The sequence below is a fragment of the Sebastes umbrosus genome, chromosome 18 (genome assembly GCF_015220745.1).
Source record: "Sebastes umbrosus isolate fSebUmb1 chromosome 18, fSebUmb1.pri, whole genome shotgun sequence".
Classification (NCBI taxonomy): Eukaryota; Metazoa; Chordata; class Actinopteri; order Perciformes; family Sebastidae; genus Sebastes; species Sebastes umbrosus.
Window position 1 is genome coordinate 13085193 of NC_051286.1, and position 14879 is coordinate 13100071.

The window sequence follows — 14879 nt, forward strand, 5'->3', positions numbered from 1 at the left end:
GAAAGAGCCGGATCTTCTTGGTGAGCTGAGCCAAATGATCTGGCTCACTAAAAAGAGCCGTAATTCCCATCACTACCCCTCTCCTTCTCCCGTTTGTTAGTTGCTACGGTAACCGTATACGGTAACCTTGGATACCCAACGTTAGGATAAGAAGGTAGTTATCCTAGTCAACAAACGATGATAAAAGTTTAACATGATTAAAATAAAGGATATAAGAATGCCCCAAAATAACAGTAAGTAAATTCTATTGAAATATGACAGCAGTTACGTTAATTAACTTTTTCTATCGATCATTTTGATAGGTAAAGCTCCTCTGTCATCAGATATGTTACCAGAAAGTGACCATCACTGTTTTCTGTTTATGACTTTTGATCCTCTCTGTACATTGTTATTCTATTTAAGCTGACCGTTTATTGGACAACCTACTAGAAGATGAGGCTGAGAGAGAAGGTCTTCTTGCCAAACCCACCTGCTTCATCATAGTTGGAAGACCGGTATTTGTCTTTTACACAAACACATACAATACAAAATGTAATACAACACAATCAGAAATGGTTTCTAAGGTAACTACACACACATCCATAAATGGTTCTTCCTTAGGGTAAAGGTGAAGGTTTGAACACACCATGAGATGTCCCATCATCACTTGCTATTTAGATATGGACAACATATATAATATATTTAATACTGGTACATATTATATGAACATGTTTGAGATTCAGACACATATATTTAACATTATATGTTCAAACATATTTTAAGTTTTTCATATAAGGTGACAAATATGTGCATATACTAGATTCCATTATTTATTTTCCACATATATGGAGAACTTTAAGTGTGAATATGTGGCAAACATTTGTTTTGCACATATATAATGTAATGTATTTAAACATACATGCATTTTACATATATGTTTACACATTTTTTTTTTATTATTTAATTAAAAAAATATGTAGTTAACATATTTTTATGCAAACCAGTTTCCACAGGTTGTTTATATAAAGATATGCAGATTTATTTATGTCTTTATTGTATACTGTATATCAAAAAAGACACTTCTTTATTAGGATATTATGGCATTTAAACAAAAAAGTGTGCAAAAGAAATCACCTAATTTTATCTGCAAACTTTTTTAATTTTATCCAAATCAACTAATGTAAATACAGTTATAATTTCATGTATGCAGGATTATCATGTATACACACATACACATCAAAAACAGACACATGAGTACTTTTAAAAATGTATATTAAATTGCAAATACTTGTAGTGGTAATTTAGTGCACTTAATTATTTAATTAAAAAATATGTAGTTAACATATTTTTATGCAAACCAGTTTCCACAGGTTGTTTATATAAAGATATGCAGATTTATTTATGTCTTTATTGTATACTGTATATCAATAACGACACTTCTTTATTAGGATATTATGGCATTTAAACAAAAAAGTGTGCAAAAGAAATCACCTAATTTTATCTGCAAACTTTTTTAATTTTATCCAAATCAACTAATGTAAATACAGTTATAATTTCATGTATGCAGGATTATCATGTATACACACATACACATCAAAAACAGACACATGAGTACTTTTAAAAATGTATATTAAATTGCAAATACTTGTAGTGGTAATTTAGTGCACTTAATTATTTAATTAAAAAATATGTAGTTAACATATTTTTATGCAAACCAGTTTCCACAGGTTGTATATATAAAGATATGCAGATTTATTTATGTCTTTATTGTATACTGTATATCAATAACGACACTTCTTTATTAGGATATTATGGCATTTAAACAAAAAAGTGTGCAAAAGAAATCACCTAATTTTATCTGCAAACTTTTTTAATTTTATCCAAATCAACTAATGTAAATACAGTTATAATTTCATGTATGCAGGATTATCATGTATACACACATACACATCAAAAATAGACACATGAGTACTTTTAAAAATGTATATTAAATTGCAAATACTTGTAGTAGTAATTTAGTGCACTTAATTATTTAATTAAAAAATATGTAGTTAACATATTTTTATGCAAACCAGTTTCCACAGGTTGTATATATAAAGATATGCAGATTTATTTATGTCTTTATTGTATACTGTATATCAAAAAAGACACTTCTTTATTAGGATATTATGGCATTTAAACAAAAAAATGTGCAAAAGAAATCACCTAATTTTATCTGCAAACGTTTTTAATTTTATCCAAATCAACTAATGTAAATACAGTTATAATTTCATGTATGCAGGATTATCATGTATACACACATACACATCAAAAACAGACACATGAGTACTTTTAAAAATGTATATTAAATTGCAAATACTTATAGTGGTAATTTAGTGCACTTATGAAATACTTACATAAAGAGTACTTTATTCTAAGTTAGTTTTAAGTTGTACTTTAGTTCACTTGAAATACATGTACTTATTCTCAATATTAATATATAATAGTGTTTTAGTATATGTACTTTATTTGATGAGTAGGCTGTCAAACATGTAGCCTAATAGTGTCCTTACTTTCATACAAGGCTGGAAATTTGGTAACAAATCAAGTCCTAAATGTTATAGGCTGTAAGAATGTAGGTTTACTGTAAATTGAACATTGTTGGATGCAGTATAGAAGCTTCCAGGTGTCTCCACTCACCAACCACAAACACTGTGCTACCAGCCCCCTACAATTGAACCACAACACTGGCATTTTTTTTTTTCTAATACCGTCCATGTCATATAACCCACTGACAATCAATAAATCAATTTTGTGGCATTCTTTGTTTCAGGGTGTTGGCAAAACCACCTTGGCCAAAAATATTGCAGAGTCCTGGCAGTGTATCTTAATTAATGGTAAGTACAATCGCTGTATTTCTGATCCTTGTCCCAAATTAATTCAGAAATCTCTCATCAGCTTTTGTAATATTTCAGACACAGATCTGCTCAACACACACATTAAGATTAAAACAGAGCAAGGCAAAGAGGTGAGTATCTAAGGTTAATCCTTTTATATGTCAAGTGTTTTCCATATATTTGATGGTGTATGAATAGCTTTTTTTTTACCGTTTTAGCTCTTGAGTATCTTATCTAAGGGGAAAAGTGTACCAGAAGACATGGTGCTCCAGCTGATTCTTGCCAGGCTTGACTCACCAGATGTGGAGCACTATGGTAAATCATGTAGCTCAAAGTTTCATTATAGTGATCTTGGTCATTCTAAACACCAGAATGTGAGCTCTGCCACTGCTTGCACTTGATAATACATGTGTTGTAATACAGGGTATGTGCTGAGCTGCCTGCCGTTCATGTCAGAAGACGGTCTGACGATTCATAAGCAGACTGAGCTGATTAAAAACCTCAAACTAACACCTGATTTCATCATCAACATCAAGGTAACCCACATGTCACTCTATTTAGAGAGGTACATTGCATCATCCGGCAATTGATTCAAGCAATATCTCTTCTTTTTAAATGAACCTTTTAAGTATTTTGCACTTTGAAAGTTCATATTCTGACAAAGGTTTGTACATCTGAGAACTTAACACTGCTATCTTTTTCCAACAGTTTGCAGACAAAGACCTGGTCCATCGGCTGTCAAGTCTGAAGCAGAACCCTGAGACAGGGCAGCTGTACAACAGGGATCAGTGGCAGCATGAGGAGGTGTTTAACACGGAGACGGTTCACTTTGATGAGGAAACGGAGGATGAGGAGGATGAGGAGGAGCTGGTATGGCTTAAAGGAAAACACCTCTTGCCACTGGGTTTAACCTTTCCTGTCTTTTGTGTTTTTGATTATTATGATTATTATTATTACCTACTTCATTATGTTGTATTATTTGGACACAGTAAACAGTTTAATACTTTTTTCATTCTAATTTAGTTTATATTTTCCGATGACTAATTCTTATCACAACCATCAACTTTAAACCTTAAACAAGAAAGCTATCTGTGCTGTCATGATTTCCTATTATACAAATACAGCTTTTCTTTATTTTATTTTTTTTTGCTTGCAGGACGATGGAGAAGAACTCAAAAAGGATATCATTGACCACATGGTGTGGACACCAGAGAATTTGGCCGGAAATGCTTTAAATAGAATCAACAGGTACAAGGATACCATGCTCAAACCGCTGGAGGTGAGTTACCCAGGGCTCCAATATTTCTGAATGGCTCACACAAATTAAATAAACATGTCACTCCCCCACGTACAATGCAGCTATTAGTTGGGCTAATCATTTGAAATGAAGTCATCCATTTCTTACACAGAATAAATGATGATCTTTGTGTTTAGATTATGTGCAGTCACATGATAAATTCCAGACAGCTCTGACGAGACAATCGGGGTGATTTTTACTTACACGCCTGTCAGAGTCCTGTCAGAGATAACAAGTTGTTTCATGTTTGGTCAAAATCAGACCAGTGATGTTATCGGAGCTATAACTGCTGATAAAGAGATGGTCTGACAGACTAACAGCCTGATCTAGAGACCCAGTTTAATATTCTGTTCTAAATTAAATCAGATGAAGAGTTAAATGAGTTTCCCTCCGGACAAAAGCAAAAACACTCTGGTTACTAAATTAAACTTTTATTAAAACCAGTAAATTGATTTTTTTTTTCAGGACTACATGACCAACCACAACCCCCTCTACCTGCTGGAGCTGGATGGAAACAACACACCTGAAGAGCTGCACTCGGTAAAGACATTAGAGATAAATCAACCATATGCAGGAAACACATGCTACATAAACAATATAATAAACAATACAATTTTGAATGTCATATGCTGTTTTGAATTGATTTTGTCAATGAAGTATGTTTTTAATTCGCAGGCAATGTTGGTTTGGTGCTGGCTTAAATGTGATACATTGTGTGTGAAGTGTATGTGTGTGTGTTTGAGCATAAATGTGCATGTTCAACTACCTACTGCCTTCAGTGGACTGACTCTATTTTGGTGATTGTTTTTTCTCTAGTGTGTAATGTCCCGTCTTGGATCCATGGCAATAAAGCGTGTCCCCATTCCAGTCATCCTCCACCAGACTGATGATGAAGAACTGGAAGAGGACATTCACACGGTCTGCCATTATTGACTATATTCTGTTGGTGTATTCTTTTTTTTTTAAGGACATGTGTTTTAAACATACTCCCTCTATTGAATCCACTCCTAATTAAGCAAGAAGTAGTTTAATCCTGAGTCCTTCATCTCTTTTCCAGGACGACCTAGTGAGAATTATGTCCTCCTCCAGGACAGCGGCCCCTGGCTTCGGATGGAGAAGGAGCCGCTGGGGCCGAACTTGTCCCGTTGCTCTGAGGGAGGGCAAGGTCATTCCTGGCAAGCCTGACTTTTGTGTGGGGTGAGTGATCTTTTGTAGGCTGTGGCCAGGTGAGGAATCTATCCAGCTTCAACTCTCATTTCAACCCCTGTGCAGCTTCCAGGACAAAATGTACGTCCTCTCATCTCCGGAGGCCGCCCAGAAGTTTGTCACAAACCCCCGACGGTACTTACTTCCTCCAATGCCCAGTCCCCCGTGCAGAGTTTCCATCATCGGACCTCCACAGGCGGGGAAGAGCACTCTGTGTAAGCTTCTAGCTCAGCAATACAATGCATCGGTGCTTGATATGCCGGCGTTGGTGCAGTCGTTTCTGGCCAAGGTCGAGCAGAAGAGGCTCGACGAAATCAGAGAAGAGACGACGCAGGTCGCTATAGAGAGAATCAAGATGAAGATGGAGCGGGAGGGCGGACAGAATTCAGGCAAGTTGAGCTTTGTTGATGATGATGATGATGATGATGGTGATTTTAACTATCACCTGTACAGTTGTATACAGTAAGAGACAACAATGTTATTTTTGAGATAACTGTAATGTGTCATAGCTTAATAACTATTCTTCTAACAAATGTGTTATTTCACCTTGAAAATATCATGTAGTATAAAGCATTGTTTGTACTTTTGTGGCTTATACTGTTATACACGGAATTAATGTTCTGATATTTTATTTCATCAGATGAAACAAATTCTGTAGAAGGTAAGATGTTGAAATATTCTCTTTCTGTCTCTCTCTGCCACAAACACACAGGCAGCCAAAATGACATACAAATGAACCTTTTTTAAATATTTTTACATATACTGTATACATCACAAATTTTCTGCTGTTCTCAGTGACAGAGGATCATCCAGAGGTAAAAGCCATGGTGCTCAGTGCGCTGGAAAAAGCCCCAAAAGCCCCAAAAGCCCCTGGCACGCATCCTCTCAGCCTGTATGCTGAGGTACTGAAGAGGCGTGTAAAAGAGGTATGTCGAAAATCTGTAACATGGCAGCTGCATTTACACAAGCTTTTTGGTCCTAAAAAATTATCACTCCTATATTTTTTTTGGACTGTTGGTAGAATATTTTAAAATGTACTGAATTGATTTGTAAGAAAAACATTTATGAGATTAATGTGATTTAGATGGAGGCCTGCATCTATAAACAGTTTGCAGTGGTGGTGACTATAATTCTGATGTCACAGATTGAAGAGGCTGACACTGATGCAGATGTCAAAACTGGCTGGGTGCTTGACAACTTTCCCAAGGACTATTCCCAAATGGATGCCTTAGAGCAATCTGAAGTCATGCCAGACTTCCTCTTCTGTCTCAGAGACAGTGATAGCAAACAGGGTACGAGACACAGAAACAATGCATCACAAACAACTTGTTGTATATATATATAGACTTGAGTCTATTTGTCACTGTTCATGTATCACTGCACTTCAATGTGTTTAACAGTTTTGAAGAGATTGCACGAGACAAACGAGGACAAAATAGTGAGGAAGAGCTTGCAGGACGAGCAATCTGAGAAGGAGAAACAGGCCTTGTGAGTGCAGTTGCAATTGTGCCGTCAAATTGTATGGGTTGGTATATCTGAAATGGATTTTTTATGCAGCTTTTGTTCTTAATTTCTCTCCATTTTAGAGACCAGAAGGAGCCAGAATCAGAGGTAGAGGCCAAGCCTGCAGAGCTGCTAACAAATCTAGAGACAGTTGCCGAAGAGAGCGAAGGTACCATCTGTCTGTCTAAATTCACAAAGGCTCCCTAATCCTGTTGAATTTGACCAGCACTGTTTTTAAAGCATTCATTCATTTCCTTTGTAGAAAATCCTGAAGAATCTGACACCAGCAGCTCTCAACAACCTGCCGTTATCCAAAAGGAAGGTGAGACATTTTTATTCCACTCTGTTGTTTCAAATCCCACACATAAACTATACTGTATGTAAGCGCCCTAAAAGCAGCATTGAACTGAGAAAAAAAGGTTTTTCCATCCACTCTATCCATCTCATTCTCCTTTCTGTGTTGCTCAAGCTGTGGTACTACCTGATCAGTGGGACTTGGGTGATCAAGACGGCTCGGAGATGAATGACTATGAACAGCAAATGCAAAAGTTTGTGTCCGATTGGGACGAAATTCAGTACACTCTAACCATCACCAACTCAGAACTGGAAATTGGCGGCAAAAGCCCCGAGGACCTGCTTAAAGAGATAATCCTTCAGATGAAGAGTGAGCGCAACTTTTACTGAAGTTGATTTTTTGTTACTCCACTACTACTGTACTTCTAGATGCCATGTTTGGTAAGAAAAACTCCTGATCCAATCTGGTTTACATGCATGATTTTCAGAACCCTTTGAGTATTTGTCCTGTGAACTGACAGAGATGGACCTGGACAAGGAGGCCGAGGATATGGAGGCCTTAGCTGAGCTGGAGAGAGCCGAGGAAAGCAGCAGTGACAACGACACAGAAGAGGAGGAGGAGGAAGTCAGTAAACAAAGTCTTTTTTGACTTCTACAGATTTATAATCCTATTTACAATTGAAGGTACTGAAGATACAGGCCCGTTTTACTGCTTTGTTGTCAATTAATAATATAACCAAACTGCATCTCCTTCCTCTCAATGAAAGCCGGAGGAGACAACAGCCAAGAGATTATTAGGCGACACCCATCATTTCTGCCCCGTGGCCTTAAAAGAACATAACGTCCTGGTGCCCTTGGAGGAGGAAATTGCAGCCAAGTACCGTGAGAAGACCTACTACTTCTCAAGCCCAGAAGCAAGGGACTCCTTCCTTAAAAACCCGGATGAATTTGTTGTACAGACTGAGCCTCTCAAGGTACAAGCTGACATAAGAAGAGAAAGAAAAAGCTAAAAATAAATCCCTAACAAGTTTCTTATCTTCTTCTATCCAAGCCTCCTGCCCTGCGGATCTTTTTGGTTGGCACCCGAGGGTCAGGCAAGTCCACTCATGGTGAGTGGCTCGCCAAGCAGCTTGGCATCTTCCATATTCAGTTCAGGGAGCTACTCCAAATGCTCCTCGTGGCCAAGACAAAGGAGCGGGTACCTTATTCTGATGAGGTAGATCTTTCAGAGGAGTCTGCTGTGGACTTGGAGGCCCTGATAGAGGAAGCCAGGGGGGAGGATGAGAAGGAGACGGATGAGAAGGAGACGGATGAGAAGGAGACGGATGAGAAGGAGACGGATGAGAAGGAGACGGAGGAGATCAACGTCAACGTGAATAACATTGAGGTCAGCTTCTGTAAACTTTCTCTACAGCAAGATTTCCAATATTATGATGCCTCAAATTGTGGTGAATTATGATATTTTGACACTGAATTATTGTGTATTTGCTTTTGTGTGTCTTCAGCCGGCAGTGGTCCTGACTGATGAGGAAAGGGCCATCAAAGCCTACCTGTCTGATGGAGATCCACTGACTCCACAGATCCTGGATATGGTTATCACACCATACTGGAAACAGGAACCATACATGTAGTTGTACACACACACACACACACACACAAACACACACTTCCTGCCCCTCCTTAAAGGAAAAGTTTGACATATTGGGAAATGCGCTAATTTGCGGTCTTGCTGAGAGTTAGATGAGAAGTTTGATACCATACTCTCATACATGTATGTGAAATATGAAGCTACTTGCTTTATGGTAAGCTTACTTAGCTTAGCATAAAGACTGGAAATAGAGGGAAAAAGCTAGCCTGGCTCTTTCTAAAGGCAACAAAATCCATCTGTTGTATCTTGTTTTTTTAATCCGCACAAAAACAGAAGTGTAAAAATGTCAAATTCATGTTTAAAGTCATTCATATTTATCATAGTCATAATCATAGTTCATATTTACTGAATAGACATGAGAGCAGTATCCATCTACTCATCTAACTCTCAACAAGAAAGCGCATAAGCATACTTCCCAAAATGTCAAAATTTTTCCTTTAATAAATCATTATATAAATGTCACGCTCCCTTTCTTCTCCTTTCACCTCTTAAAAACCCAGGCTCACATACAGACCTTTCACACATATACATTTTATGAAAAAAAATGCATATATAATGAATTTAGGTAAACAAAGTGTAAAATATGTATAATATTTTACAAAAAATATGTATAATATTTTACACTTTGTTTACCTAAATTCATTATATATGCATTATTTCATGTATTTATGTACATTGCCTACATGTATGTATGTGTGTGGGTTCTTTTTGTACACCTGACACCACAAGGTATTTGTTGACCCACCTTGCAGGTCTACAGGTTTTATTCTGGAAGGCTTCCCTCACAATCACGAAGAGGTGGAGTTCATGTCGCAACGACAGCTTTTCCCTGACGTAGTCGTAATGTTGGTGGTGGATGTCATGGATGTTCAGCAGCGTCTGTTACCAGCATACCTGGAGAGCTGGCGTGAGCGCCGCAACCACCGTGAAGCACAGCTGGACCTCCTTCGTGATCTACAGAAGAAGAAGCGGGTAAGCAAGTGACAGCTTGGTAGAATAACTTTATTATCATGCATTATTCCTGCTGTCTGTCGTGACAATGATTCTAGATTATGTGAGTATCTCTATCTCTTTGGTACAGGAGAAGGACATTGCCAAGAGAAGGGCTGAACTCAGAAAGGATGCTAAATCAAACGTAAGAAAACTCTTTATAACCATTGTCATCCCCTCTCCATCACTGCTTAAACCCCCCTCTTCCTCCTGTCTCCATCTCACCAGCTCAGACATCGTGGGGAAGAAGAAGACGATGATGAGGATGAAACTGAAGGCAACATAGAGGATGAGGTAGAGGCCATGCTGGAAGAGGAGTTTCCTTCAGATGAGGATGATGAAGACTTGAGGAACAAGGAGACTGAGGACGCAGCGTCTGATAGGTTGGAGATGGAGATAGCAGATCGTTATGTAACAGATGAAAACAGCGTTCTTACTGTGACGGTACAAAGATATCATTTCTACTGTTATTTAATATTTACTTTTGGGACAGTCAGGAGAGTTATATATACGTTACATAAGATTGAGACTAGTTTTACAATTGCCATAACAAACAAGGTAATAATAAGTGAAACAAATTGTCATCATACTTGTACTTGCTTTGTGCCGTTCTATCATCAGGAGCTCCTGAGTGAACTAAACATATCCAAAGTGCTGATCGGCGCATCTCGCAAGCCCCGCATTGTGCGGCATGGGCTGCTCCAGAAGATCCAGCCCCTGCTGACCGACAGGGAGTCGCTCTTCCAGAAGTGCCAGCCCATCTCATATAACCTGGCACACAAGCTGCTGCTCTCCTCTTATAAGGTCCACAGTGGCTTTGGCTGCTGGGACCCCATACAGGTAGACATCATTAGGAATGGCCATCATGTCTTTTTTTAGCATCTGCGGGATGAGGCCATGATTGTTATTTGAAATACTTGCACCTTTTCTCTTTTGTAACATATTGTTTTATCCACAAACATCCCCCCCTCTACAGCAATACAAAGAGAGAGATTTGATGCAGCCTCTGCAGTGGCCCCTCAACACCACATATCCCCTGATCTTCAATCAGTACATCTACTTCTTTGCATCTAAGGAGAACCGCAACACATTTATGCTGAACCCCTTGAAGTACCTCCGGCAGCCAAAGCCTTTCCCGCCCTTTCCTGTTAGAATAGCTGTTGTTGGACCGCCCAAATCTGGAAAAACCACTGGTAAGACTCAGAATCATCCACTCAGAGTTGTTTCTCAAACGCTTATATCTCTCTTCTTTCTTTTAATCACGTTCTGCATTTCTCTCACTTTGCTTTGACTCTCCAGTGGCGCAGATGTTCGCTCAGAAATACGGCTTGGCCTGTCTGTCCATTGGCGGCGTTATGCGTATGGTGCTTCAAAATCAGCCGGACACTGATCTGGCTGTCCAGATGAAAAAGCATCTCTCCCAGGGCCTCATCGTGCCTGATGAACTGGCCATTCAGTGTCTGGAGGTGGCCCTCTTGAGCTTGGTCTGCTGCATTCGAGGGTAAGCGTGTGTTCCATTTAGAGTCAAGAAATCTACACATGCTGTTCTCTATTATTTTTGCTTGAGGGTGTCTGTGAAGACAATATTTATTGGCGTCCCAGGTACGTGTTGGATGGCTTTCCGAAGACACTAAAGCAGACACAGCTGATGGAATCTCAGAGCATCATCCCCATGATAGTAGTTGAGCTGGAGCTGGACACAGTTGAGGTGCTGAAGAGAGGCCTTCTGGACAAAATGAAGCCCAACAAGTGAGAGAATACGCATCAATAGCAACTATAGATAAACATCAGAAATCACAAGTCTGAGAGCTGTTGAAAATCACAAACCCTCAAATAAAATTTGTTGTGCCCCTCCTCTCCCTCTCTCCTCTCACTGCAGGCCTCACCTGATGCACGACAGCTCAGAGATCCTCCACAATCATAACTCCCTTTACAAGCGGGAGACGGAGCATGTGAGGCCACATTTTCAGGAACAACACCAGAACTGGATCCAGCTCGATGGCTTGAAGAGCAAATGGTGGATCTGGGACAGCATTATAAAGGAGGCCAGCATCAGCATGAAATACATCCACAGCTACCTGGAGAGGACGTTCAGCAGTAAGTACTGAAAGCTTATGCATCAGCTCAGCAAGGCTTTTTATACCTAAAGTAATGCCAATGTATGCATTGAAAACTTACATTTAATCTAGATCACTCTTAAAATGACATGCGATTTTTAATTTTGCAGAACAAGCAGCCTGCATCAACAGAATGTGCATCACACCCAAAGAGCTGCAGTGTCGGCTCGGAGAGTTTGATCACTACTGTCCCGTCTGCCTGGCTCTACAGCACCATCTGGTGGACTGCTCAGAGATTGCAGCCTTAACTCATGCAGCTGAGTACAGGGGACGCTATTACCGGATGTGTGACGAAGACCATTTAGAGGTCAGTTTAGTGGAGCCCACGGAGGGTCAAATTCATAAGCATTCAAGGCAAACTAAGCTGGATTTGTTTTCAGATATTTCAAATGCTGTGCATGATTTCTGTCCAGGTTTCTATACCATACTGTTAAATCATGAGGGATAAACAAAATACAAACATTTTTTAAAGTTGCATTTATAATAGCAGATGCAACATGCATGTTAACACTGTGTTATCTCTTTTATGTTGCTCTCTCCGCTACAGCGGTTCCTGAACACTCCAGATGAGTTTGTGAATCCTGGCGGCCCACACGCTCTCCCACAAGCCCACCTGCTGCCAAGAAAGCTAACTGAGATCCAGGTGAAGAACAAGTTCCCACAGCAAGTTGAGCTGAAGGGCTTCTGCCCGGTCACTTATCTGGATGGAAAGCAAAGGTACACTATTCACCCTTTTAATGTTCAAATCTAATTCTGACATGTACAGAAGACATTTTCTTAGACCCAAAACAAAACAAGTCAGTGCAAAGGGACTCCTGTTTGTACAGAAATATGCACGGACAATAAGCCTCATGCAGGAAGTGATATAAGAACAAATGTCCTCCTTTTTGTTCGTGTCCACGATTTCTTCTTATTTTGTTAGTACCCACTGATTTCAGGGATTCACCATTTCATTTTTTATGCCAACATAAATAGAATAAATATGTCAAGAGGACTTCATACTTGTGTCAGATCTCTTCTTACTGCCCACAACTCCTCACCGTATTAGATAATTCTCTATTCATGGAAGGTACATTTGTCCTCAGGTATGAAGCTCTGGTTCGGGGAAAGATGGAATACGCTGTTGAATACAGAGAACGGATCTACATTTTTGAGACGAAGGAGAAACAGGACAAGTTTATGAGGTGCGGAGCTATCTCTTTGTATTTCACTTCATTTTCTTTTCACAAGTTTTATTCAGTTGTGCATATCAATAGTATCTGAAGGACTTCCCACTACTTTTATTAAAGACAGTGTAGTATTATTTGGCTAACGAGTGAAAGTTGGTGTTGATACGTATGTTATCTTTCAAGGACTCCTGAAACCTACTGGAACCAGAAGCTGCCCAGTAAAGTTCCTCCTCTCTGCATCCCTGTACCGCTCACCTCCCTCCCAACGCTGGGCTACCTGGAGCAGGTCAGACACACAAAAACATCATTTGATATAAGGTATGTTTCTGAAGTCTGCCCTGCTTTGAGATAAGCATGTATTTTTTCAGGGTGTGTCAGTATCAGTCATCAAGGCCATGACGGCGGTTGGGTGTCTCAAACCAAAGTATCCCTTCATCAGTATACAAAGATCATCACTCCTCTATGTGGCCTTCTATCTGAAAGGTAAGTGAGATGTCAAAGGTCAAAATAGAATATTATCTGTGAATTGCTTAGATGGTAATGATGTAAAGTGCTATTTTATTCATCTATTTACTGTTGCTTTTTATCCAAGTAATGAATTAAATCTTTTTTTTTTTTTACAGCTTTCAACCACAAGAGCACAGACTACATCCGCCAGAAGTACAAAAAGAAGCTGGCCTTGTTTGAGGAGCACTGTGCGCTCATTCCCTACCTGAGCTCAACAATGAGAGGCAACTACAGGCCTCCCAGTGAACGGCCCATTGACTTTGAGTTCAAACTGAACAGGTTCCTGGCTTTGGGAGAGCCGTGATGTGTCTAGTGGATGCTGAACTTTCCTTTTCTTGCATCACACACAACACAAAATGAAAGAAACAATCGTTCTCAGGGTAATGGCCTCTGGTTAAAGAGACACTAAATGAAATGTTAAGCTACTTGAATGCAGAATTAATTCAGAATATGATGGAGCGGAGATTGTCCTCTGTTAGCAGTAAATTGCTCTCCATCTGCACCTGTCTTGTGGGTCGCATTATCAACAACAAATCCCCTCGTCTGTTTAAAACTGAGCAAGTATCTTTTTTTTGCAGTTAATCTTCAAGAAGAAAATCTATACGTTTTCTATCTTTAATAAGTAGAGGCTTTGTTTGGTTTTTGTGTTTATTTATATTCATTATATTTTATTAAAAATAGGTCTGGCACAGTGAAAGCAGCTGCTTCTGGCGTGCGTATGCCAGTTAGCAATGACTGGCAGGAACACCTAAATCAGTCCACGTAGATAATACATTCAAAAGTATACAAATCGAAGTGCGAATTTAACGGTAATCGCATTTAAACGGCTATTGTTCAACAAGCAGTGTTTTTCCAGTGAGGACGTGTATGAAGCATATATTCCGATTTTTTTTCAGTTGTCTGTATGTAAGCTGCTAATAAAAATATATATAAAATGCAATTAACCAAGAACACAAAACTATCATTTTCTCTCAGTCAGATTCTTTCTCCATTAACAAATGATTAAGTGTAGTTGCACAGTTTATTAACATTTGATCACACACCAACTTACAAACATCATGACTTGCAAAACCTTTAAAACTGAACACACACGTACAGAAACACTGAAATGTTTGAGACCACCTTCAAAAGTCACACTATCAAACATTACGGTCCAATCTGAGAATCATCTTAAACTTGTACTCCAGAGTAATTTAACCAAAGCCTCATAATCAGCATCACATTCAGTCATCAGTAGTCTGTTACTTAGACAGTTTGAGAACTGAAAAATACTCTTGACATCAGTGTCCAGTT

At 39.0% G+C, this 14879-nt stretch overlaps 1 protein-coding gene across 1 annotated transcript; it reads left to right on the plus strand.

The window, feature by feature from the left end:
- Positions 1-118: 118 nt before the first annotated feature.
- ak9 (adenylate kinase 9) lies at positions 119-14250 on the plus strand. Its single transcript, XM_037751244.1, has 37 exons — positions 119-233; positions 403-494; positions 2792-2855; positions 2934-2986; positions 3074-3170; positions 3279-3391; positions 3564-3725; positions 4012-4134; positions 4618-4692; positions 4969-5070; positions 5210-5349; positions 5425-5747; positions 5999-6019; positions 6154-6284; positions 6503-6650; positions 6759-6846; positions 6945-7030; positions 7124-7183; positions 7331-7525; positions 7644-7780; positions 7923-8129; positions 8207-8542; positions 8661-8782; positions 9556-9775; positions 9885-9938; positions 10022-10237; positions 10415-10633; positions 10770-10986; positions 11093-11294; positions 11396-11542; positions 11673-11890; positions 12021-12217; positions 12458-12627; positions 12996-13094; positions 13263-13365; positions 13448-13562; positions 13703-14250. Exons 1-37 carry the CDS (start codon positions 194-196, stop codon positions 13888-13890), a joined length of 5280 nt encoding a protein of 1759 aa, XP_037607172.1. The 5' UTR covers positions 119-193; the 3' UTR covers positions 13891-14250.
- The last annotated feature ends 629 nt before the right edge of the window (positions 14251-14879 follow it).